The 26,189-nt window shown below is 35.7% G+C and overlaps 1 protein-coding gene across 12 annotated transcripts in view; it reads right to left on the minus strand.

Annotated features, from left to right (window-relative positions):
- UGGT1 (UDP-glucose glycoprotein glucosyltransferase 1) overlaps positions 1-26,189 on the minus strand; it is a 125,623-nt gene that overhangs the window by 95,053 nt on the left and 4,381 nt on the right. For 4 of the 12 annotated variants that reach the window (XM_026015671.2, XM_072757441.1, XM_072757440.1 and 1 more), the window contains 8 exons: positions 24,200-24,335; positions 19,834-19,916; positions 17,103-17,233; positions 8,852-8,964; positions 5,863-6,037; positions 4,015-4,111; positions 2,816-2,894; positions 581-681 (listed from right to left, as the gene is read on the minus strand). In XM_026015671.2, the coding sequence (XP_025871456.1) occupies positions 581-681; positions 2,816-2,894; positions 4,015-4,111; positions 5,863-6,037; positions 8,852-8,964; positions 17,103-17,233; positions 19,834-19,916; positions 24,200-24,321 (901 nt within the window). In that variant the 5' untranslated portion in view covers positions 24,322-24,335. Of the gene's footprint in view, positions 1-580; positions 682-2,815; positions 2,895-4,014; positions 4,112-5,862; positions 6,038-8,851; positions 8,965-17,102; positions 17,234-19,833; positions 19,917-20,702; positions 20,771-21,650; positions 21,745-24,199; positions 24,336-26,189 lie in introns of all 12 variants that reach the window. The other 8 variants (XM_072757443.1, XM_072757450.1, XM_072757447.1 and 5 more) reach the window with 3 other exon arrangements.

Genomic DNA, 26,189 nt, shown 5'->3' on the forward strand with positions numbered 1-26,189 from the left:
CAAAAGATTTAATACAATATGTTAAAAATAATAATACGACAGATCTTTGGACCAGAAAAGCACAAATATATCCTGCCATGTTAATACTTCTTTAACATTTGACTGATACACTGTTTAAGAAATGTATATATAAAGAAACATAAAAACTAAGACAAACAAGTTTGTACTATTATACTTATGTATCTGTTTAGATAAAGATCAGGCACTCATCTACTTCTGCACAGTATCTGTCTACAAAAGGACTTTTCTGATTAATCATAATCACTCTATCTTGAAAATCTGTGTACCCTCGGAATCAGGCAAATAAATAGCATTAGGGACACTTGGGTGGCTCAGCAGTGTTGAGTGTGTCTGCCTTCAGTCGAGATCTCCGGGGTCCGGGATCAAGTCCCACATCGGGCTCCCTGCATGGGACCTGCTTCTCCCTGCCTATGTCTCTGCCTCTCTCTCTCTGTGTCTCTCATGAATAAATAAATACAATCTTTAAAAATAAAGAACACTAATTTTTAATTCTACATTTTCTTAATACCATAAAATTTAGTCAAAAAGTAAACCAGTGATTCTTCTATATGTTTATTACCTTGCAACTGCCAAACTTTTAAAGGTGCCATTTCATTGGTGCTCTCCACAAGGTGTTTTCTGAGTTCTTTCAACTGCCCCTTCAGGTCAGGGTGCAGGTCTCTGAAAGAAACATAAAATCAAGTCTTATTAATGTACCTTTTCTTTCTAAAAGCACATTTAGAAGTTGGCTCCAATTTTATCTTCATGCTTTTCTCCCCTTAGCAATTAGGAGAAAACTCCTACAATATAGGAAAAATATTAAAGCATAATTATTTTTCTTGAAAAATAAGTTAATATAGAAAATTATAATTTTAAAAACCATAAAACTTACAGATTAAAAATTGAGTCATGGGACGCCTGGGTGGCTCAGTGGTTGAGCGTCTGCCTTTGGCTCAGGGAGTGATCCCAGAGTCCTGGGATCGAGTCCCATATGGGGCTCCCTGCATGGAGCTTGCTTCACCCTCTGCCTATGTCTCTGCCTCTCTCTCTCTGTGTGTCTCTCATGAATAAATAAATAAAATCTTTAAAAAGAAGTATCAATACAGTAGTGATTTTCTGTGTTGGGGAGAGGGGACAGGACTGAGAGTAGGAACAAAGGGAACCTCAACTCTACCTGTAGGTGCTTAACCCTTGTTTGTTTCTTTTTTAAGTAAAAGGCATATGTTGGCATAAACTTGATTAATAGTTCTTTGGAACAGAAAAGCAAGTACAATTACAACAATCAATTCTGGGTATATTCTATTATTTTCCATACTAGACTGAATCTTTCTACTTTCTCAAAATAAAACTGGAAATATATCGTTGCCAGTCCCAAAATGAATTTCTTTCAGCTACATGCACATAAATCCTTTAATCACATAAAAAATACAATTTAAACTAACCAAGATAATTGGATTTCCTTTAGTTTTATCTCAAAATAGAGTACATTCTATTTAAAATTAGTAAAACAGAAGGTATCAGAGGTAGATATGTATCATTTAGATCAGACAACAGATGGTTGGTAGAGTAATTCTGTACTTTTAAGTGCTAGAAATTCAAAATTTCTTAAATGCCACATACATAAAGTAAAATATTTACTCAGATTCTTCACCTTCCAAGCAATCCATTTCCAGTCAGTTACTACAAACTTTTCTTCATGTTAAGACTATCAGAAAATGGTCCCATTACTTTAGACAGCTAAATAACCATTCTGAACACCTACATAAGAAAATCTCTTGAATGCTTTACATACTACCTTTGTGCTCTAAATACATAAGATCATGATGCTATCCAGAAACCAAACATAAAAAACATGAATATGAAAAGAAACTCTGAAAACCTGGGTCCAATGAAATTGGAATCTGACTGTATACTAATGAGGCTAAAACTGATGTTAAACACAAAAAACATGCATATGCATAGGATGAACTGAAGACATGCGCAGAATTCAACATGAACTGAGTCACCTCTGCTAACCTGTTCATATGATTAAGTCATTTCACTGGGCCAAATGTTAAATAAAGCTCAAGTACATGAAACTGGGCCTACACATATTTCTTCACGATCCATTCCTTTACAAAAAAAAAAAAAAAAAAAAGACAAAACAAACAAAAACCAAACCCCACTGCAGCTGTCCTAATTAAGATTTCCAGATAAAGCAGAATTCAAGGCTCTAAACAATTATCACGGCATAACAGAAATAACACTTAAAATGACAACTAAGAATTTTCAGCTATAAATTTCTATGACACTTTCATAAAATGGCTATGAAATTTTCTTCAAAAAACATCTTTTGTCCCCTTTCATATAAAGCAAAGTCTAATGTATTTCAACTGAACATGTATAAGATCTATTGCACCGTTTTTGCATTGTTTCAGGCTATTCTTAGTTTAAGTAAACAACTATAAGCTCTTTCACTTAAAATACTTTTTATTCTCTTGGGAAAAACTGGGTGAAACAATCAGATGTCTCCTATTATGTGAATCAAAAACTGGCATGTAACTTTCTGTCATCAACTGCAAGGCTCAGAAAGGAAATCAACTAAAGCCATAGGCAGGCCACCCTAATATCATTTAATAATAACATGCTACAGATGCCTGGAGATCATAAACTACACAGTTAGTGAAGTGGTAATTGCTTCATATCAGATTGCATATATACAGTATTACTGCAAGACCTGTAACTTTGGACAGTAAATAGAAAGATGATGCTTATAATGGGAGGAAGCCTAGAGCATAAAGAGAATAAGGGCATTTCCCAAAAGACTATGCCATACCTTAATTTTCCAAAGAGGAATCCTTGAACTTCATCAATGGGATCATTTTCACCAATCACTGTGGTGTTTACCTCAGTTCCTATAAAAGCACAGGCAAATACATGTCTAATTGTTCAGAAGAGAAATTAAAATGTTATTAACCTCATATAATTTGAGTAATGTAAACCAAATTAGAAACACCTGAAACTCTAATACTATTTAAAACACTGAATACTTCAATGAACACTTTGCAATTTCTTTTTAACAGAATAAATTTGTTTTTCAATGTATTTTGTATTCTGGATAAAGCAAAAATATATTTTCCCCTTAAACTTTGGAAAATTTTATATTTTAAAAAGCTCAAAATTAATACCTTTAAAATTATGAATAGTGGATTTTTCGGTTATCTAAACTCTGAAGACTTTGAAATTAGGGAACCTAAACCTAAATATAATTATTGAGTACAGTATGATGTACTAGACTATCCTCCATTTACCCAATCATTTTTTTCTTTAAAGTGAGTTCACAACGATTATAATAGACTGCACATAAAACTTGTGGCTGAGAGATGGCTCAAGGTAACCCCAGGGTCCTGGGATACTGTCTCACATCAGGCTTCCCGCAGAGAGCCTGATTCTCCCTCTGGCTATGTCTCTGCCTCTCTCTGTGTGTCTCTCATGAATTAAATAAGTAAAATCTTTAAAAAAAAAAAAAAAAAAAAAACTAAACAAAAACCTTGTGGCTGAAATAATGACTTCAAAACTCTAAAGTAGTACAATAGGAAATATATTCATAAAAAACTATTCTAAATGCAGAAAATAATAAAAAACAAAACTGTTCATTAAGTATATGATAATTTAAGATTTCACACTAGATCACAAATCAATGTCTACTTGTGAACTATGCATCATCAATAAATAACTGCTACAATTATTGAAATTTTTGTGCAAAAATACTGTGCTACACCTTCTTTACCTATATATCTTATTCTCTCCTCACAAATACTTTAGGACGCATAAACTGTTATCCACACTTTACAAAGGAAAAATTTAGGACCTATGGAATTTGCTTAACATCACCCAACTCAGAGGTAACAGAACCAGCATTCAAACACAGGTTCATCAAACTCCTAAATCTGTTATTTTACCTTCAGGAAACAAATTCCCTTTCATTCACATTTTAAAAAAAGAAAACACATCAGTCTTAATTTACAAATTCACCTTTCACCTGAGTATCATCCTTGGCCTTGTACTCAGTGCTCTTAATTGCCAATTCCACACCATAGCCAGAGAGGTAAACAGGCTCCTTCCTGGGATTCTGCAAGCAGAGTTAAGTATTCCATCATTACCATCTGGCTCTTTACATGTCACAGTGAAGGGGACGTGGAGGGTATTAACTTCACATAGATGCCACTAGGATTATGCGCTCAAAGTATACTTAAACTTCCATGAGAATTCAAGCCTCCTTTAGACTTCATTAATATCCTGCCACAAGTATGGAAATGGGAATTCTAAAGTAAAAGGAAAACCAGATGAAGGGACAGCTGACAGGGCAAAAGTAACCAAATCGTGTGAAAAAAATGGAGAAAAGAAAAGGAAATTCCAGAACCTACATAGCAGAGCTGAAAACTGATGAGGTTTCAAACCCAGCAGTACTTTGCTGGCATCATGTGTGTTATGCGTTCATTGTTAAATGAATTTAAATGTCTTCAGGTAATAAATAAAAAATTAAAAAAAAAAAAAAAAAGGGGGATCCCTGGGTGGCGCAGCGGTTTGGCGCCTGCCTTTGGCCCAGGGCGCGATCCTAGAGACCCGGGATCGAATCCCACGTCGGGCTCCCGGTGCATGGAGCCTGCTTCTCCCTCTGCCTGTGTCTCTGCCTCTCTCTCTCTCTATGTGACTATTATAAATAAATAAAAAATTTAAAAAAATTAAAAAAATAAATAAATGTCTTCAGGTAGGGCTTAGGCTGACCAGCTATCACTGTCACAGGCTTACCACCATCCTGAATGAGGATGGAGCTTTAGACATTTTAATCTTTAAAAACAGAAATAAAGTCTGGGAAGCAGGGAGAAGGAGAGCAGTTGCCAAAAACTGGGTATTTTTTTTAATCTGTTTCTGTTCATACAAATTTTCATTTAAAAATTTTACTTGGGGCGCCTGGGTGGCTGAGTGGTTGAGCATCTGCCTTCAGCTCAGGTCATGATCCCAGTGTCCTGGGATAGAGTCCCACATCAGGCTTCCCACAAAGTACCTGCTTCTCCCTCTGCTTATGTCTCTGCTTCTGTCCCTGTCTCTCATGAATAAATAAATAAAATCTTTTTTAAAAAATTTATTTTACTTGTATGGACTTACCACTCAATTTTACTGAGATTATGACACAGAAACTTTAAAGGCTAATGTGTTTACACACATATATTAGATGCTAAATGTTACAAAAGATTTTTAAAACTTAATTTTAAATCAATTTCACTTGTTTTTACCTCTCTAGAAATCCCTTTCTATCAAATGAAAACATTCCAAAATGAAGAAAAAGGTTTGAAAGGAACCAAATTTAAGGATCAGTTTTTAAAAAAAAAATCAGTTTCACAGTACACTGATTATACTAAACCTAGAAAATATAAATTACATGCTACATTTTTAAATATGATATAGGGATCCCTGGGTGGCGCAGCGGTTTGGCGCCTGCCTTTGGCCCAGGGCGCGATCCTGGAGACCCGGGATCGAATCCCACATCAGGCTCCCGGTGCATGGAGCCTGCTTCTCCCTCCGCCTGTGTCTCTGCCTCTCTCTCTCTCTCTCTGTGACTATCATAAATAAATAAAAAAATTAAAAAAAAAAAATTTAAATATGATATAAATCTTATTAAGCCATTTTTTAATCATAATTCTTTTCTATTTCTTCAGAAAGGCAAGCAAAAGTACCTCCTTTGTGCAAATCCATGTGCACATGAAGAAAAGTAGTTCAAATTATTTTATTTTATAAAGGGGTGGTATTATTAGCTTACATGCCAAAGTCATGCTGGGCAAATTAATATTTACAGAAGTTATAAAATAAATCAATACTTACAAGTATATAATGTCTGAATACATAATTGATTTTGCCTGCATTGCTTTCTGATATAAGTTGGTGGTGGAAATTATAAAATTCCTCATAACCAATCTCAGAATAGAAAATCACCACTGGGCTTTCAAGATTAGATGAGGGGTATCTGTGATCTCCTTTGAACAATAAAGGCTTGGGTCTGAAAATAAATATCAAAAGCTTAAAGTTTTGTTTCAGTTTTTATTTCAAGTCCATTTAATTAACACACTGTTATATTTTTTCAGGTGTACAATATAGTGATTCAACAAATCCATATATCACCTGGTGCTCATCACAAGTGTACTCCTTAATCCCCAATACATATTTCACCCATCCTCCTACAGCCCCTAAACTTAAAAAAATACTTAAACTTTAAAAACAGTACAAGATATAGCTACAGCAGCAATGATTTAAGATTTTAAGTATCTTAATAATACAAGAATATCAAAATCTGAAATAGTTTTGACAGTAAGAATACTGTCAAATATGAGTCTTACTTATTCATGACTGAAAATAATAAAAATACATGCATTATATAAATACTAACTATAAAATGCGGACTTAAGATTAGTAATTGTTACCAATTCCTAAAGAAGGATGAAAGCCAGAAAAAGCATACCAAACTTTAGTAAGCTATTCTACTATATAATCATTTTTTTAGATTTATCTAAAATAAAATCTATTGACCTAAAATAGATTTATCTATTTCAGGGAGAGAGAGAAAGAAAGAAAGAACATGAGCAAGGGGAGGGGCACAGACAGGGGGAGAAAGAATCTCAAGCAGACTCTACACTGAGCTCAGTGCCCAACTCAGGGGCTCAATCCCATGACCCTGAGGTCAGGACCTGAGCTGAAATCAAGAGTCAGATGCTTAACTGACTTCATCACCCAGGCAACCCTAAATAGATTATCCTTTTATCTGAAAACATAAGTACAAATAATGTGAAAAGGCACGATGACTTTAAGCATATAACTTGCCAACCACAGCATCTCCCTCCTCTATCATTTTATTAAATGATCTTCCTACTAAATGATTTAACATTTAAGTTTCCTCCCAAATTTCAAAACTTCACCCTCAAAAACAATTCCTTAACAATGGCATCAAGATATTAAGAGATCACAGGTGCCTGGGTGGCTCAGTCAGTTGGGTGTCCAACTCTTGATTTCTGCTCAGGTCATGATCTCAGGGTTGTGAGATGGAGCTCTGTGTCAGATGTAGAGTCTGCTTGGGCTCCCACCCTCCATCCCTCCCCTCTTATTCACTCACTTTCTATCTCTCTCTCTCTCAAAAAAAAAAAAAAAAAGATATTAATAAGTCTTATTACACAGACTTAATGATCTGCCATTCCCTCTTACAATGAACTATAATTAAACTATTTCACAGAAAGTAAAAATGTATAAATAAGGATGTTCACGATAGCCTTACCATAATAACAAAAACAAACAACGAAACAGAAAACAACTTTAAAACTATCACTAAAAAACTACAGGACATTCTTACATAGTTATCTTGAATGTGGTAAAAATATGGAGATACACTACATACACTACTGGAAAGAAATCTCTTGTAAAAATAAACCTACATACCTGTATAAATTTATAACCACAGAAAAAAACTCCAAAACACTATGACAAACCACTGAAAATAGTTATCACCTCTCAGAAGAGGAAACACTATCACTCTTTTCTTTACGAAGGCTTATATTATTGTTTCAAGAGTAGGGATCCCTGGGTGGCTCAGTGGTTTAGCACCTGCCTTCGGCCCAGGGCATGATCCTGGAGTCCCGGGATCGAGTCCCGCGTCAGGCTCCCTGCATGGAGCCTGCTTCTCCTTCTGCCTGTGTCTCTGCCTCTCTCTCTCTCCTTCTGCCTGTGTCTCTGCCTCTCTCTCTCTCTCTCTCTCTCGTCTCTCATAAATAAATAAATAAAATCTTTTTTAAAAAAAAGTTAAAGAGTTTTTTTTTAATCAATTAATTATGTTTGCCCCAAGGGAGCACTACTTTACCATATGAACCATTTTCGAATGTCCATTCCTTGACCTGAAGGTATAGCTGGAACACATACCCCATTTTCTGGTTGTCATTCTGAGTAAAAGGCTCTCATGCCATTTAGTGAGCAGAGAACATATGCCAGGCAGATAATCTTACTAAAGAACTACCCTGCCTAAAACGCTCTTCTGAATCAACAGAGTAACACCACAGAGAGATCACTGTTATCCTATTTATAATGCCAGTAGAGAAAAGGTACAATGCAATTATTGCCATAGCCAGACAGCAAGAGGCACCTGTTACATCTGTCCACCACAGGAAACATAACTTTAAGCAAAAAAGTCAGCCCTTTAATTACCAGTTTAAGGGATGCCTGGGTGGCTCAGTGGCTGAGCATCTGCCTTTGGCTCAGGGCGTGATCCCGAGATCAAGTCCCACATTGGGCTTCCTGCATGGAGCCTGCTTCTCCCTCTGCCTATGTCTCTGCCTCTCTCTCTCTCTGTGTCTCTCATGAATAGATAAATATTTTTTTAATTACCAATTTAATATTCAAATTAAGCTTGCAATTATCTTTTAAATGGTCTCCTTTGCCTGAAACTAATAATACCCTGAGAAATCATTATTATTAATATAATTACTTCAGGCCCTTGCTTTAATACACCAGGTAATTCTTTACTAAGCTAATGACAACACCTATGTAATCTCTCAGTTATTACTAAATAATAACAGTTACATTAAGTACTCTTATTATCTCCATTTCGAAATGAGATAGAAAAAGAAAGGTTAAGTAATTTACCTAAGTTTACAAAACTATTTTTAGTAATGGAGCTGGGATTCAAATCTAGTCAGTCTGGCGCCAGAATCCATACTCTAAGCAACTGTACCTACAGACCACAAAACCCATCAGAAAAATCCAATGATGGATTTGATATAGAAGAAAGCATAATGCAATGCATGACATTTACACAAAGAAACACACAATCTACCTTTCAGATGCCGTGAGGAGAAGAGTCTCAAGGGTATCAAAATCACAGGTCTTCTTTCCATGCACAGAGAAAAATGAGTTACATTCTTCTGGTGGAGGTTCATCAGCTGCTATCTGCCATTTAAGACACAAGACATGCTTGCAATGATTTCTAACCAAAGAAGAGTAAGGACGTGACTACTCTAAATAGGTAATCAGATGGCAATAAAATAACATCAATAAAAACAAAAATTAACATCTACTGAACCCCCATGATGTGACAGGATTTAAGGGTTTTTATGTTTCCTACATATTATTTCACCTAGCTACTCCCAATATCACTCCAAGAGGTAGATGTTAATATCGCCAGAAGAGAATTTTTAAATTCTATCTCCAGAAAATAATAAAAGATGTCCAGGGACACAGTATGTACCTTGAAGAAAACTAACCTTACAAATGTCAACTTCAAGCATCAAAGTGCAACTACACAGTTCTTATTAAGTGTATTAGGCCCATATAATAAGTATAAAATGCAAATTAACTTGAATCCCCTCTCTGAAACAGGAAGATGACATAGAATCTAAAAAAGTAACTGGATTGGGATGCCTGGGTGGTTCAGCTGGTTTAAGTATCTGCCTTCAGCTCAGGGTTATGATCTCAGGGTTCAGGGATCAAGCCCATCAGGCTCTGCTTGGCTAGAAGCCTGCTTCTCCCTCCCCCTGCCACTATCCCATTTGTGTGCACGCTCTCTTGCTCTCTCTCTCTCTCAAATAAATAGATAAAACCTTTTAAATAAATAAGTAACCTGGATCTAAAAAGGAATGTAGACAAAAGGTAAAATTATCTACAAAGCATAGTAAGATATTTCAGGGAAAGGTTGAATGAGACATAAGTTTATTTTAAGTGAATATGCATAAATGCCAATGCATGAGATGAGTCAAGCTGCAACTTTTTTTTTTTTTTTTTTTTTTTAATTTTATTTATTTATGATAGGCACACAGTGAGAGAGAGAGAAGCAGAGACATAGGCAGAGGGAGAAGCGGGCTCCATGCACCGGGAGCCCGACGTGGGATTCGATCCCGGGTCTCCAGGATCGCGCCCCGGGCCAAAGGCAGGCGCCAAACCGCTGCGCCACCCAGGGATCCCCAAGCTGCAACTTTCTAATGAGAGTCACGGTGAGAAGAGTGAGTACAATGAGATGGGAAAACAAAGGATATAATGACAAGCAATGTTGTGTGCGTTGATGTCATTTACGTAATACAATAATATTAAGATGTCCTTTTCTATTAATTATAAATTTAAGAGAAATAATCCAGAGATATAGAAATGGAAAGCTTGCCATGAAAAACTGACATGAGATCTTTTCATTACAGTCTTGATTTTTTTATGAGTTATAAAACTTACAAAGACAAAGAAAAGAATAGTATGATAAACCCCCCTGTATCCAGGACCCAGCTTCAGTATTATCAATTCATGGCCAATCTTACTTCATGCACCTTCCTGCCACACTCCAATGGATGGATCACTTTGACAAGATCCCAAATAACATTTCATTTGTAATGTTCAGTTTATCTCAATAAAAGTTTTTTTTAAATACCTCATTATCACACTTTTAAAAAGGAATAAAATTCTGCATAGATGGCAACTGGCAATAGTTTTTCAATTTTCCCAAGCTCCCTCATTAAAACAGAGCAACTAGATAGTCAACAGATCACATTATGACAAAATGAATGCGAAAAGATATCCCTAAGACATAAGACCTGCAGGTATCAGATGCCATAGAGAAGGAAGCAGAGGGATGTTTTAATAACAGATTTTGATGATCCTGACAACAAAAAACAAAACAGCCAACAGGTTTTCACTGCAAAGTATGTGGGCCAACGCATTTGTTCAATCTAGTACCAGGTGAACACAAGGAGGCCCATGAAAAGGTTAAAGGGCTTAGTGCAATTTAGCTGCTCTGAGCTCTCAAAACTCACAAGCTAGGAGTACCTGCTAGGACAGGGCCCCATTGTAAGGAGAAGCTGCTGAGGGTACAACAAAACTTGAATATCAGAGAGATATTAAGACAACTAAAGAGAAAGTCCAATGAAAGTGCAGGAGGGGAACAGAGGAAATCTCAAAAACCATACCACCATTTTTTTTTAAAGCGACCATGTTTTTTTAACACTACCTATAAAATAAACAGAAGAGGAAGCCATGCCAACCTTTAAAAGTACAGGAAAACCCATTTCACATCAGAAGGAGCAGAAAAGTCCCAATGTCAAATCCCTCACAAAGCTAAGAAAAGTTGGAAGGAGAAATAGAATAACATCCTTATCTTTATAGATGAAGACCGTACAAGAGAAATTTCAGCAACAACAGAAATCTATATCCACACTGTCCAATGTGGTAGCACTTGCCACCAGTGACCATCAAACACTTACAATATGGCTGATGCAACTGAAGAGCTAAATTTATTTCATTTAATCTTAACTTATTTAAATTTAAATACTGACACATGGCGGCTGGCTACCATATTGGACAGCATAGCTATACTCAATAAAGCCATGTCAGAAATACACAGCCAAAAAACAGATGCGGGGACAGCCCAGGTAGCTCAGCAGTTTAGTGCCACCTTCAGCCCAGGGCCTGATTCTGGAGACCCGGGATCGAGTCCACCTTGGGCTCCCTGCATGGAGCCTGTGTCTCTGCCTCTCTCTCTCTCTATCTCTCTCTGTCTCTCATGAATAAATAAAATCTTAAAAAAAAAATAGATATGAACTACTATTTCAAACAAGTTAAAATATATCAAAAAAATCGTATTAGACATGATACTGCTTTTAGGTTCTTCTTTAAGAACCTAAGGCAGAATCAGAAAAACTCAGAAGTGAGGTGAAGGTGAAAGACTCAAGAGAAAATTTGTAAAAGAAAAATCAGCGTAGAAATGAAAATTAAACTAGAAGGGGCACAAAAACAAACATGAGAAGTAATGACTTAAGAAAAACAAAAGATGAAAAGAGAAAATATTTTAAAATGATAAAGAAATAGGGACGCCTGTGTGGCTCAGCGGTTGAGCATCTGCCTTTGGCTCAGGGCGTGACCCCAGGGTGCAGGGATTGAGACCTGCATTGGGCTCCCTGCATGGATCCTGCTTCTCCCTCCGCCTGTCTCTGCCTATCTCTCTCTCTCTCTCTCTGTGTCTCTCTCATGAATAAATAAATAAAATCTTTTTTAAAAAAAGAAAGAAAAGAGAAAGCAATTCAGAGAAAGTGACAATGAAACTAAGCAAAGAAAATTCAACATAGAGATAATATGAATTCCAAAACAAGGGACTAAAACAAACTATTTTAAGTTTTTAAAAAAATTTCTTGAAATAAAAAATGATCTGAAACTCTGTATTAATAAGAACATAGGATACCTGGGAATATTAACCCAGAATAATCACTCTTCAAATTTCTTCAAAGTCATAATTTACTAGAATTTAGTATAAGTTATATTCCAGCTATAAAGTGTAAGCTTTATTCTAATAAATTATGACTTTGAAAAAATATTAAAAATTCTTTGGGCCTCTAGACAAAAAGAGAAAGAGATTTTAAGGGAAAGAAAATTAGATTATCATACAACTTTCTGCAGGAAGATTTTATGCTAAAAGAAAATGAAATTCAGGGGGATCCCTGGGTGGCTCAGCAGTTTAGTGCCTGCCTTCCGCCCAGGGTGCGATCCTGGAGTCCAGGATCCAGTCCCGCATCAGGCTCCCTGCATGGAGCCTGCTTCTCCCTCTCCCTGTGTCTCTGCCTCTCTGTGTGTGTGTGTGTCTTTCATGAATAAATAAGTAAAAAAGAAAGAAAGAAAGAAAGAAAGAAAGAAAGAAAGAAAGAAAGAAAGAAAGAAAGAAAGAAAGAAAGAAAGAAGAAAGAAAGAAAAGAAAAGAAAAAAAGAAAGAAAAGGAAAGAAAGAAAGAAAGAGAGAAAGAAAGAAAGAGAAAGAAAAAAGAAAAGAAAAGAAAGAAAGAAAGAAGAAAGAAGAAAAGAAAAGAAAAGAAAAGAAAAGAAAAGAAAAGAAAAAAAAAGAAAAGAAAAGAAAAGAAAAAAGAAAAGAAAAGAAAAAAAGAAAAGAAAAGAAAAGAGAAAAAAAAGAAAACTGGTTTTAGCCAAAGAAAGAAGATATAAACTAAGGATTTTATATCTAACATATATAAACATGCAAAACTGAGGAAACATTGTTCCCCTGAGCCCTTCTTGAGCAATCTACCAGAAGCAAGAATCAGAAAAGCCAACTGACTAGAGACATGTAGCAAAAAGACTAGTGGGGAGCATTAAGATATAAATTATTTATAGAACTACGACTAAATGAGTGTTGAAGGGTAAAGTATAATATGAAATATCTATGTTCTAGGTAAAAAATATTCATTTTTTTAAATGGGAGAAGGGAAAATGGCAATCATTATGCCAAAAGAAAAATTTTTAACTGTTTATAGGAAATGTAATTGTGGAGGCGCCTAGTTGGCTTCTCAGTCTGACTCTTGTTCTCAGCTCAGGTCTTAATCTCAGTTCAAGCCCTGCCTTGGGCTCCACACCCAGCATGAAGCCTACTCAAAAATGGAACAGAACAGAAAGGAAAGGAAAAGGGTAAGGGAAGGGGAAAGGAAACATAATTGTGGAAACGGTATGACTACTGTTATTAAGGTTACTGCGTATGTAATGTGGATAAAACAAGCAAACCATAAGATAGTTTAATTCTATCATCCCTTATAACTTTGAGAACTAATATTCTTAGTGTGGAAGAATAAAGATATAACAAAGTAGTCCTAAATTTGAATTGGAAACATCAGTATGAACTGATGAAGTATTTCATCTATACATAGCTTTATATATTTTGCCTTTAGATACATGTAGTCACTTCCTACCTCTATCCATTTAAAAGGCCTAAGAACAATGACCTACCCATTTGCAATGAAAACCCCTAGTGCTTTCACTGGGCTCTTAAAATACCATTTCCACCAAAGAAAACAACAAACAGGTAAACAAAGAACTTTAATTAGCCTCTTAGAGAAATAACTGATCTCAAATCTAGGGACAGAGATATACAAGATAAATCTGAAACTACTTACATATCAGATAGGAAGGAAGCAATCAAAGACTACCAGCATGGCATCAAAAGGACTCAGTAGAAGACTCATACTTTGTTTTCCAAAATTAACACAAAGCTCAGCATTCAAAACAGTATAGTACTTTCATAAATAAAGATATATAAACCAATGAAATAGAATAAAGACTCCAAAAATAAAACCTCATATTATACAGTCAACTGATTTTCAACAAGGGTGCCAAGACCATTCCAGAGAAAAAGGACAGTCTCTTGACAAATGGTGCTGGGAAAACTAGGTATCTACATGCAAAAGAATGAAGATGGACTCTTATTCTATACCATATACAAAAATTAATTCAAAATGGATCAAAGACCTAACTTGAGAGCTAATACAGTAACTACAGAACTCTAGAAGAAAACATAGTTTCATACATTGGATTTGGTAATGATTTTTGGATATAATACCAAAAGCACAGGCAACAAAAGAAAAAATAGATAAATCAGATTTCATCAAAATTTTAAATTTTGTCTATCAATGAACACCATCAACAGTGAAAACGCAACCCATAGAACATGAGAAAATATTTGAAAAGCATATATCTAGTAAGTGACTAAAACCCAATGTATATATAAAAAAAATACCCTACCACAACACAAAAACAAATAATCTACCTGAGAAACAGGTAAAAACAAATAATGGGCAAATCTCCAGAGAAGATACGCAGATGGACAATAAGGACAAAAGCTCCACATCCTTGGTCACTAGGGAAATGAAAATCAAAACCACAAGACACAACTTCCTATCCATGAGGGCAGCTATTATCAAACACACAGAAAATAAAGTGTTGGGAAGTATGTGGAAAAAGTGAAATCCTGGATCATTACTGGTGATAATGTAAAACGGTGCAGCTGCTGTGAAAAAGTTTGGTGATTCTTAAAATGTTAAACACAGAATTGCCACAGGATCCATGAATTACGCTCTTTTGTACACACCCAAAAGAACTGAAAACAGAGTCATAAACCAATGTTCCAAGCAGCATTATTCACAATAGCCAAAGCCAGAAACAATCCAAATGTCCATCAACAGAGGACATACATAATCAAATGTGTTCTATACATCCAATGGAATATTATTCAGTTATACAAAGAAATTAAATTTTGATACATGCCACACATGGATGAACCTTAAAAACACTATGCTACGTGAAATAAGCCAGACACAAAAAGACAAACACCATTATGATTCCACTTGAAGGAGGTATTCAAAATGGGCAAACTCAGAGATAGAAAGTAGAATGATGGTTACCAGGGATGGGAAGGGTGGGTACGGGGGATGGGAAGTTATTATTTGAAAAGTATATAGTTTCAGCATAGCAAGATGAAAGGAGTTCTGAAGATGCATGGTGGTGATGCTTGTACAACAAGAATGTCCTGAATACCACTGAACTGTACACTTAAATTAACAGCCAAGATGATAAATCTTACATTATGTACATTTTCCCACAATAAAAAAAAAGTTGAAGCAAAAAACTAAATGGTTGGGCAGCCCGGGTGGCTCAGTGGTTTAGCACCGCCTTCAGCCCAGGGCGTGATCCTGGAGACCTGGGATTGAGTCCCACGTCGGGCTCCCTGCATGGAGCCTGCTTCTCTCCCTCTGCTATGTTTCTGCCTCTCTCTCTCTCTCTCTCTCTCTCTCTCTCTGTCTCTCATGAATAAATAAACAATTTTTGAAAAAACTTAAATGGTTAAAATAAAAAGATGCTAGTGAATCAAACTCATTCAAAAACCTGGTAAACAACAGGAAAGAATCAAGCATGTACTCTGCCATCCCCATGTGAACAGTACCAGGTGAGGAGAGGTACCTCTTTAAATCCATATTCCACGAACAACAACACAAGAATGAGAGTCACCACTTTACAACCTAAAGAATTACTAGATTAAGCACAGAGCAGTAATGGCTGCTAAATCGAAGAGGTCTCCTAATGAAACAGTGTACTACCTATACACTTGCCGAAGGGGAAAAAAACCACAATTCTCATTGAGCCTCTGGATCAGCTGCCAATTTGCAAAAAAAAACAGAGGACAAAAAAAGCTGAACTGCATCATGAGTATGTGATCACCAAAATACAGACTGAAAAAATTTACAGGGCCAACAGTTCGTGTCACTCAAAGAAAAGAGAGGAAGAACCTATAAATTCAGCACCACCCACCAAAAACATTATCAAAATTTTTTAAACTGAGCAATACTAAACTACTGTGTGGAGATGTACTCTTAGACAACATAATGATAAAGAAACACAGCAAGTCATTTCAACAGAGGTTGATAAAGTAGTTCCTGTTGAGGGTGAAAGGTGGCTGTAATGAGAGCAGAGCACAAGAAGGGTAGGCTGCCAGAGGGCCTGGCTAAGTTCTACTTCTTGATCTGGGGGAAAATTACAAGTGCTCACTTTGCAAAAATTCATTACACAATATAATTCATGTGAGTGGTTTTCTATGCCTACTTTATTTTATAATAAAATAGTGATTTTAAAATTAACATTTCTTTTACATCAAATATATGATCAGTATGTGCTCATCTTTGAGTCTCTCACCTTTTTTTTTTTTTTACAAGGAGAGTCTGGTTCAACTCAAATTCCAATAAGATCCACACACTGCATTAAGCAGATACATATTTTAAGTCTCCCTTGAAGTTTTTCCTTCCTTCTTTTCTTTCCTCATAACATATTTGTTGAAGTAACAGACTGTTTTACTACAAAGTCTCCTACATTCTGGATTTTCCTGACTATTACCCCTGTGATCCTGCTTCATATTTCCCATCACCTGTATTTCCTGTGAACCTTTTTTTTTTCCCTGTGAACTTTAGATCTAAAGGCTGTGATCCAGATTTACAGTCAATTGGTTTAGCAAAACTATACCTCCTATGCTGTGTTGTATAAATGAAGTCTGGTAGTTTCATCTTTGTGTGGATATTTTTTCTTTTTTCTTAAATGAAAATGAGTGCAAATTATGTTTTTTTATTTAAAAACACCTGTGATCTGAAGATCTAATGTCAGCTTTGCTTTCTAAACAAATCATAAATCGTCAGAAATTTCACGCAGAAAAATTATAGCTCTGTAACACAATGCCAGGACAACCCCAATATATCCAATCATCATGTTATACAATCCCTAAAAAATACTGTTATCTCTAAGCACTGAACTTACCTGCTGGAAGGCTTGAATTGTAGCTGAGTAAGAATGAAGGGACAGACAAAATTTCAACAAATTCTGCTGTAGAGGGGACAGAAACTGAAATGCAGTTTCCAGTATTGCATGATAATAGGAATAATCAGTACCTGTCAAAGGAACAAATTAACCAAAGTAACTATATAGGACTAGACATACCCAAATAAGATAGTTCACAAAGTATAAAGCTATGTGTTACAAAGGTATATGATGGCAAAATTTTACCACTATCCTATCTTGAACTATTGTCAAATGCTTAGAATTCCCTAGAGTACACAAAGTAATTGGACACTTCCTCTCTTCTTTCCTTTTTTCACACTATTCCCTCTACCTGGACTGCAAGTGTCCCACTTACCTGGATGACTAACTTCTACTTAATCTCCACTGGAAGAATTCAGTTATGACATCACTTACTCTGTAAAGTCACTCCCAATCCCTACCCCATGCCTCACTGGACCAAGTACATCTCTTCTTTGGTCCCTTAATATTTCTCTGCTTACCTCTTTCACTTATCACATCATACACTAAATTATTTATTCACTATCCACCCCTCCCCAAATGGTTTTTGAGCCCCAAGAGGGGCTCCAACGTATCTTTGTATCCCCAATGCTAACATGTTTATTACTTAATCAATAACCCAACAAAACTGAGCTGTATAATGAGAAGTACAAAGTATTAAAGGATATTAAGGAAATGGTAGTTTGGGGAGAAGCATATTTAAACAATTGAAACAAACTATCAGAGGGGAGAAAAGTTACATGTACCAGTATGAAAAAATCCCCAGGATATATTCTTAAAGTGCAAGGTACAAAACAACGTGCAGTTGACCCGTGAACACAGTTTAGAGGCATCAACTGCCCCACAGTCAAAAGTCCATGTATAACTTTGACTCCCCAAAAACTTAACTACTAACAGCCTACTGTTGACAGGAAGCTATACCAGTAACATAAAAGTCAATTAACATACATTCTATATGTTATATATATAATTTTATACTGTAATCTTACAACAAAGCTAAAGAAAATGTTAAGAAAATCATAAACAAGAGAAAATACATTTAAGTACCATACTGTAGTCACACACCAAAAAAATCCGAGTATAAGTCGACCCATGGAGTTCAAATGCGTTAATTCAAAGGTCAACTATACATAGTAAGCTATCTTTTTTACTCTAAGAAATAATGAAAAATAAGAATACATATGTATGTATTTGTTGTTTAAAAAAACTGAAGGTTGGGCAGCCCCGGTGGCTCAGCAGTTCAGCACCACCTTCAGCCCAGGGCAGGATCCTGGAGACCTGGGATCGAGTCCCACGTCAGGTTACCTACGTGGAGCCTGCTTCTCCCTCTGCCTGTGTCTCTGCCTCTCTCTCTCTGTCTCTCATGAACAAATAAATAAAATCTTAAACAAACAAACAAAACACTGAAGGTTAAACAGTTATAAAAAGCAGGGGAGAAACAGGAGGGGGGACAAGGAAAGAACAAGATGTTTCTGTCTAAGCCTTTCATAAGCTTGACTATTAAATCACATATTATGTATCAAAAAAAATTTTAAGGAATATAATTAACATTTTAAAAAGCATATGAAAGGTTTGACAATGCATTAGCATCTTCTTAAGCAGAAAAAGACGAAATACTTAAAATGTTGCCAGAATGTTAATGGTGAACACCTTTGGGTGGTAGAACAATGAATATTTCAAATAAAATATTTAACATACTTTTATGATCACTTCCAAGAAATCATAACTCCCTAACTTTAACCAAGAACACATTATCATTTAAATTGAGCAAATTTCATTTTAAATGTTAGAGTTCAAATTTCATTATAAAACCCACTTCAATAAATTTGCTTATGAAATTGTAAACAAAAAGTAAAACAATTTTTTTTGACAATGCAAACAATTCCAATTGACTCTAAATTATGTAACTCAAACTTACAGATGTTAGTTCAAACCTTTAGGTACTAATATCACAAAAAAATTCAGATTTGACTTTTGAAATCTGCATTATTTTTAATAAAAATCAAAAAGGTAAAAATAAATTCAGTTAAATATTAATAGCAGTCACACTGTTTTCATACATCTGCTCTTCAATAAAGCCTGTCAATATAATATTCAAGGTTTTAGCTACCCATATATCCCCATCTTTGATTAGTAATGTTTACACTCTATAAAGCTTATATTGAGGTAGAAAATATGAATGCACATCATAAACTGTAAACAAGTGATACAGTTTACATTGTCATGAATTTGATACCTTGACACTCAAGTTGTGGGTGACTGGCAGGCTTAACGGGAAACATTTTGAATGGCACTAAATTAATGATAATAAACCTAACAGATAACAGATAAGTTGTATAGTTAATTCATAACAAAAGAAAAAGGGAATCAAAACTGATGGTAATTATGTTAATACTAAATAATTTTAAATGAATTTGACTTCTACAAAACATTTATACAGCACTTCTAATAAAAGAACACAAAAGAACAAAGACAAAGTGGGGAAGAAACAGTACTTATAGGAGAAGTCATAAACTGCTTCAGAAGTAAGTATTAGTTTGTATTGGCTCTGCGGGCTACCATCACAGCTCTAGTCATTAAAAATAAAAACGTTTTCCATTAATTGCCATGCCACAAATACTATGAAAGAGACCGTTTTTTCCTAATATTTTCCCAGATACCAAAGTCAAAGAAGCATTTGCTTCAATTTTACCGTGATGATCAGATGATCCAATATTTTGACTGGCTTCTACAAAATTCCAAAATTTCTCTTGACTGTCTTCTGCTAAAAACTCACTGGGAGAAAAGGGAGGAAATATCAGAAATAAAATAATAAAATCCTCTAATATAAGTTACATTACAAAAGAGAGCAAAAAGAGGTTTTTAAGTATACAAATGTCCACAGTTTGGCTTTTATAACATATATTATACACGAGCATGTATAATATATATCCTAATGATAAGCAAGTCTTATTAGCGTATTGGCTATTTATAACTAATTAGCTTATTAGTAACTTATTCACTTACTCTACTAATAGCTTAATAGACATTCCTTAAGAAACCTGGATTAATGTAACAAGAAGGGAGTCCCAATATAAATAAAGCTTATGAAACCCTGTTTTGTGATAATGCTGCTGGTAGTAGAAGCAGAATTAAGAACTGATAATTCTGGTACTAGTTCTGCTCATTTATTTTCTGAAAGACTTCACAAAGAACAAAAAAATATGTTTTGCCTAAGATTCTCCCAAGGAAAGCATGAACCCTAGAAAAATCTCTAGGAGACTAAAGGCAGCATGTTGTAATCTTTTAACATCCATAAATCCAAATTTTCAAGATTACCAAATTTCAGTTTAATAAAGTTCTTAGAACTTAATACCACTTTCATTTTTTCTTGACTTTACAGATCTAAAATAATGGCCATTCTAAATTTCCTTTCATTGGAGAGTATAAAATCCCTAAAAGAAAACACATGTACTGATTGAATGATTCATGTCAATTGGTTCTCTTCTCTGAGATAGAATACCAATGTAGGCGTGATCTTTCACTTCTTAAAGCAAACTACAGATCTGGATCTCAGCTTACCTAGCCAAAGGAAGACTTTCCCATTACTTGTCAACACTGGGATGTACAACTCTCACTCTACTCCACAGCTAGACACAGAAATATGGGAAAAATAAGAAACATTTCCTGGTAATACACAGCCTCTCTAAAAATAGGTTTCTGAAAATACCCATTATCATAATGTATTAAATACTTTAGTACCTCCTTGAATGTGGAACTTTTCTAGGCTTTCTAGTAACTAAGAAAAACATACTAGCCTTATAATAGCTTGTGGTCTAAGAAAACAGATACTAAGACAAATAGATTGTAATATGCAAATAAACACTAAATTCATTAATTAAAGCTGCGTCTACAAGATAAGTTTGTGGAAGAGGGGTAGGGGATAATACACTCAAAGGTTGTAATGGTGAGAAGAATTCACTGAAGCTAAGGCCTTCCATGTAAAGGCCATGTACAAATACATATATGTTCTTCATATAATTACAAGAAAACTTGAAACACACGTTCTTCTTCATCCCACTGCATAAATAAGTCTTACAACATCTAAGTTTCAAACAGTCTTAAGAAAATTAATTACTAGATCCACTGAATTAATCCAAGAACAGTAAGAACAATACAAGATATTATTAAAAGGAACGCTGCCATCTGTTTACAATATAATTCAGTTTGTTTGCTTTGCTATTTTTTTTTTTTTAGCTTCTTATTCCATTGAGTAAAACATCTATAGTTTTTCAGATGAAATTATATGATGTCCAGGATTTGTTTTAAAATATTCCAGTAGGATAAGGGAGGAGGGTGGCAGTGGTGGTGCTAGATTACTGGACTTCAGTTGATAATTGCTAAAACTGGGTGACAGGTAGAGGGAGAGCACATTATACGTACCACACTCTCTCCACTTAGAAATGTTTTGAAAGATCACAATAAAAAGTTTTCAATTATGGCAAAAGAAAAAAAAAAACTATAAACCACCTGAATGTCCACCAGATAGCATAAATCTGGTAGCAAACTTGTTTTCTAGATTTCCAAAGCTGTTGATCAGAACTCGTCTTCCTTCCATACAGAACTAGAAAGGGAAGGGAAATGAATATTTAAGGTGGGCATACTATGTAACAGGCACTATGCTTGGCATATTCATCCATGTCCTTAAAGCCTCAAAGCCATTCTGAGTTATAACCATTTTTAGAATAAAACTACAACTCAGAGAGGTTACTGATTTGCTTAAGGGCACAGAGCTAGCAAATGAAAATTCTGGAATGCAAACTCCAATCTATTTGATTTATCTCTATCATGCTGCATTCTTGGGCCATTATAGTATCCAGTGCTCAATAAATGATTATTGGTTTCAATTTTAATGCTACTTTACTTATACAATATTTCTGTTAGTCACTATGGCTGTTCAAAACATATTCAGTGTTCTACTTCAATTAAATATGTATCACTTCATGAACAACCAGAAAGCTACAACCGCTTCAATAGGATCACACCTAATCTAAAAATATACATGGGAATATTTTTAGTCCCTAAGGGCTAGATACAGGGAAGGCAAAATATCTGTGGTAGCCGCATGCCTCAATATGTAGAAAAATATTCTGTCCCATCACCCTCACTCAGATGGACGGTGCTGTGATCCGCCACTGATGTCTGCCATGGACCTGGGAGGGAAGAATGGTGGCCTAAGCTAACTCTGGAGGTAAATATTGAGGATTTCAAATATGCACAACTTATTTCTGAGTTGCCTAGATGTCCCATTACCTTGGCAAACTGTCTGCAAATAGCCACAGAAGAGAACTAAAAATAACCAACCAAAATGGCAAATGGCCAGGAAATTATGAAAAGGGGCAATGTTTGTGAGAGGAAAGTTGGTGAAGGAAGTGGTATACACTATTCACTTCACAGAGATCAAAGAAACAGAAAAAAAAAAGTGGATTAATTAAGGCTGACAGTTTTAACATACTTTTTCAAAAGTCCCATAAGTATGTACCATAAGAATCTTCTGAGACAATGAGACAAAAACCAAAAAATTAGTGTGAGAACAACCGAGTGGAACTAAGGAATGTCAAGCAGAGTATTATAAAACATCTGTTACAGTTAACTACACAAAATTATTTAGAAAGTGATAGTAAATCTCAAACACTTAGATTTATACCAGACAAATCATCCAAAATAGGATTGGGGGGGAAAAGAGTTCAGCTAAGTCCCGGCTCAGGCAGTTTAGATGTCAAACAACCTTTGGTCGCTTAACTTTTATAAACTATCCTCTATCTAATAAAGTTCTGATACTGGAACCCAGTGATCAGATTGTAACCCTGCTATGAAATAAATGCAGTAGGAATTCTTTCTTTTGGCCATTTTATTGCTGAGAAAAGGGAGGCACAGAGAGTTGATCAGCAAAAAGCCCATGAGGCTCCTCAGCAAGTCAAAATCAGGTCCTACAAGTCCTATTTTCCCACTGGCCTTCTTATCAATACCAAATGAAGCTGTTTCCTTAGGAGATGCAGCTATTCATAACTACAGTCAACATAACAAAAACTCTTCATTCACATTTTTCTAGGGATTAAGGAGGAAATGTTAGAAGACATAATTCTAAGTTGAAGAGTATAAAGACCAAAATTAAGTAAAGTAATGCAACAGTTCAAATTTCTAGCACTATCAGAATCTGAGATTTACCAACTGCTTGACATTCAATCTACCTAAATTTATACTTTAGGACTATTCTCTACAAGTCCTAGCTATATATTACTTCAGATACAATAAGTTTCTCTCTATAAACAAAAAAACTGACCAAAAGAGGGGTATCTGATTAATTATATTATAAACATTAACTAAGAAATACACTTGGAATACAAAATCTCCCAAGAAATCATTGACCATATTGTATTTTATTGATTTGAAGATAACCATCAATTTTAAGGCATATTATTGTTTTTATGAAACACTAAAAAGGAAAATGCTACCAATTTTAATTTTAAGGTAACATCTTGATTTCATTAAAGTGTCTCTTAATTTTGGAGATGTTAAAAAATAGAACACGTACATCTTAGATAAAATCCAGCTGTGTCCTCAGCCTCCCTTCTCTGCTCTTGTATCTCGAGGTCTTCTTTCAACTTCTTAGAAGGCACATGCCCTCTCTCCCTCATCTTGCCAAGCTCCCTTCTTTTATTAAACACCTCTTAAAACTTTTTTCAAATAAATTGAAAAATTCCTTTAAGTACAATTCTCTCTCTTCCTTTATTACCACAGGTACACGTTTCTGAGAAGATAATGTAACCAATTCAATATATTTGTCCAAAGAAGTCCCTAAGTATCTCTATGAATTAGTATCATCCTGTCCTACCAACAGATTCTATATTCTAACAGCCTCTGACTAGCATACAGCACAGTGCACAACGAAAGAGGCGCTGACCAAATGCATGTGATGATGACAATCTTACTGCCTAAAAAAACCTCCTGAATACTCACTAGCAGATCCTACATTATTACTTAAATACATGAAAGAAAAAAAAAAGACATCTTCTTACCTGACTTCTAACAACAATGGAGTGGAAAACCATTTTGTCGTAAGAGAAGTTGTAATGGCTTTTGAATCTGCCTTTACTGAGGAAAACAGCCATAGTCCAATGAATACAATCAGAAGTCCCATTTTATTGCAAACCCCTAAAAAGGGGGGAAAAAAAAGGTTTTGCTACAAAGAAATGTTTAAATTTAAATCTTAATACTTAAAGACACAAAATAAACATGAAAATTAAAGAAATGGAAATGCTTCTGAAATTTAACAGCACCTAATATCTCCATGGTTTCAACTTGCTGAGTGACTAATACATAACTAAAAGTGTGTAGATCATAGACTCTTTCCTACAAAGACTCTATTTCATTTACTGGGGAGTCTATGCTATACACAGGTATAAAAGCCAGGTGGTTGCACACAATCAAAATTACAAAGCATGAGAGTAAATAAAGCTGAGGTAGATTAAAATGTAAATGATGGATATTAAATGGTGTCCTCCCAAAGTCCTAACCCCAGCACACTGAAATATGAACTTATTTGGAAATAGGGTCTTAGCGGAGGTAATCTCATTAAAACAAGGTCAATAGGGTGGGTCCAATATGACTGGTGATACAAAAAAAGGACAATGTGGAGAGAGAGACAGGCATGCAGTGGAAACACCATGTGAAGAGACACAGGGAAAATGCCAGGAAAGACAGGGGCAGCCCCTGGAATACTGCAAACCAGAGAATATCTGGAGCTGGCCGATGCTGGAAGAAGCAAAGACAGACCTTCCCCTACAGACTTCTGAGGGAACATGATCCTGTGACACCTTTATTTAGAATGTCTGGCATCCAAAACTGTCAGACAAGAAACTGTCATTGCTCTAAGCTACACAGTTTGGTCACTGGAGCCTTAGGGAGCTTACAGATGGGCCTTGAACGTAAAAGCAAAGGTACAGAATGAAGAAATGTTAGAACTCAATGGGCCCCTATCTACAAAATAAGGAAGTCGGGGTCGATGGTAAATTGGCATGGCCACTGACTGCAGGCCTCCTGAACTCCCAGCAGTAACCTCCTCAAGCATACTGAGGTGTCCAGATCATTTCAGAAAAAGGCCTCCAGGGATCCCTGGGTGGCTAAGCGGTTGAGCACCTGCCTTTGGCTCAGGGCATGATCCTGGAGTCCTGGGATCAAGTCCCACATTGGGCTCCCTGCAGGGAGTCTGCTTCTTCCTCTGCCTGTGTCTCTGCCTCTCTCTGTGGGTCTCTCATGAATAAATAAAATCTTAAAAAAAAAAAAAAAGAAAGAAAGAAAGAAAAAGGCCTCTAGCTTTAGGCTTCTTTGGCCTGATTTTTCATCTCAGAAGTCTGCCTGACAGAACCTTAATCAGACTTCCCCTGGACTAGATAAGTCAGCATCTAAGTTCCACCCACTTAATGGAAACCCAAAGAGGACATAAATATGTGGAAAACACCAAACCAAAGTTGTGCTTCTGCAGGCTAACGTCTGGTAAGGCTCACCCCAGATTCACCCCAATTTCTTGAGATACTGGTTGGAAAAGCTATTGTTTGTAGGACCAGTCAGTATCCTCTTTTTACAAAAAGCATTAACATTTATTTGTGCCAACATCCTGCTTCAGTAACACAAAATATCTCTAAAGAACAAATGGTCAAAAGAAAAATAAATTAAACCAAATAGAAACGTTATTACTTTTAAGAGTCTTTAGTTCAAGCACTGCCCACTTAATTGATTTAATTAACTGATAATATTAACATCCCATTTATAAATAAGCACAAATATATAAATAACCAACATTTATAAAGCCTAGGGCTAACCAACTAGACCCCTGACACTGAAACCTGTTAGCAGTGATTTCTGGCTAGAGTAGGGGTTGGGGAAGTGGGGAGGGTGGCCCTTTCAGAACGTAACAAAACTTACACATTTCCTGCAGAGGGGCAAGCAAAGACCCAAACTTTTACATATAATTTCAGACCACTCAAGAACTCTTAGACACCCTCCTCT

This window comes from Vulpes vulpes, chromosome 5 (genome assembly GCF_048418805.1).
Source record: "Vulpes vulpes isolate BD-2025 chromosome 5, VulVul3, whole genome shotgun sequence".
Lineage (NCBI taxonomy): Eukaryota > Metazoa > Chordata > Mammalia > Carnivora > Canidae > Vulpes > Vulpes vulpes.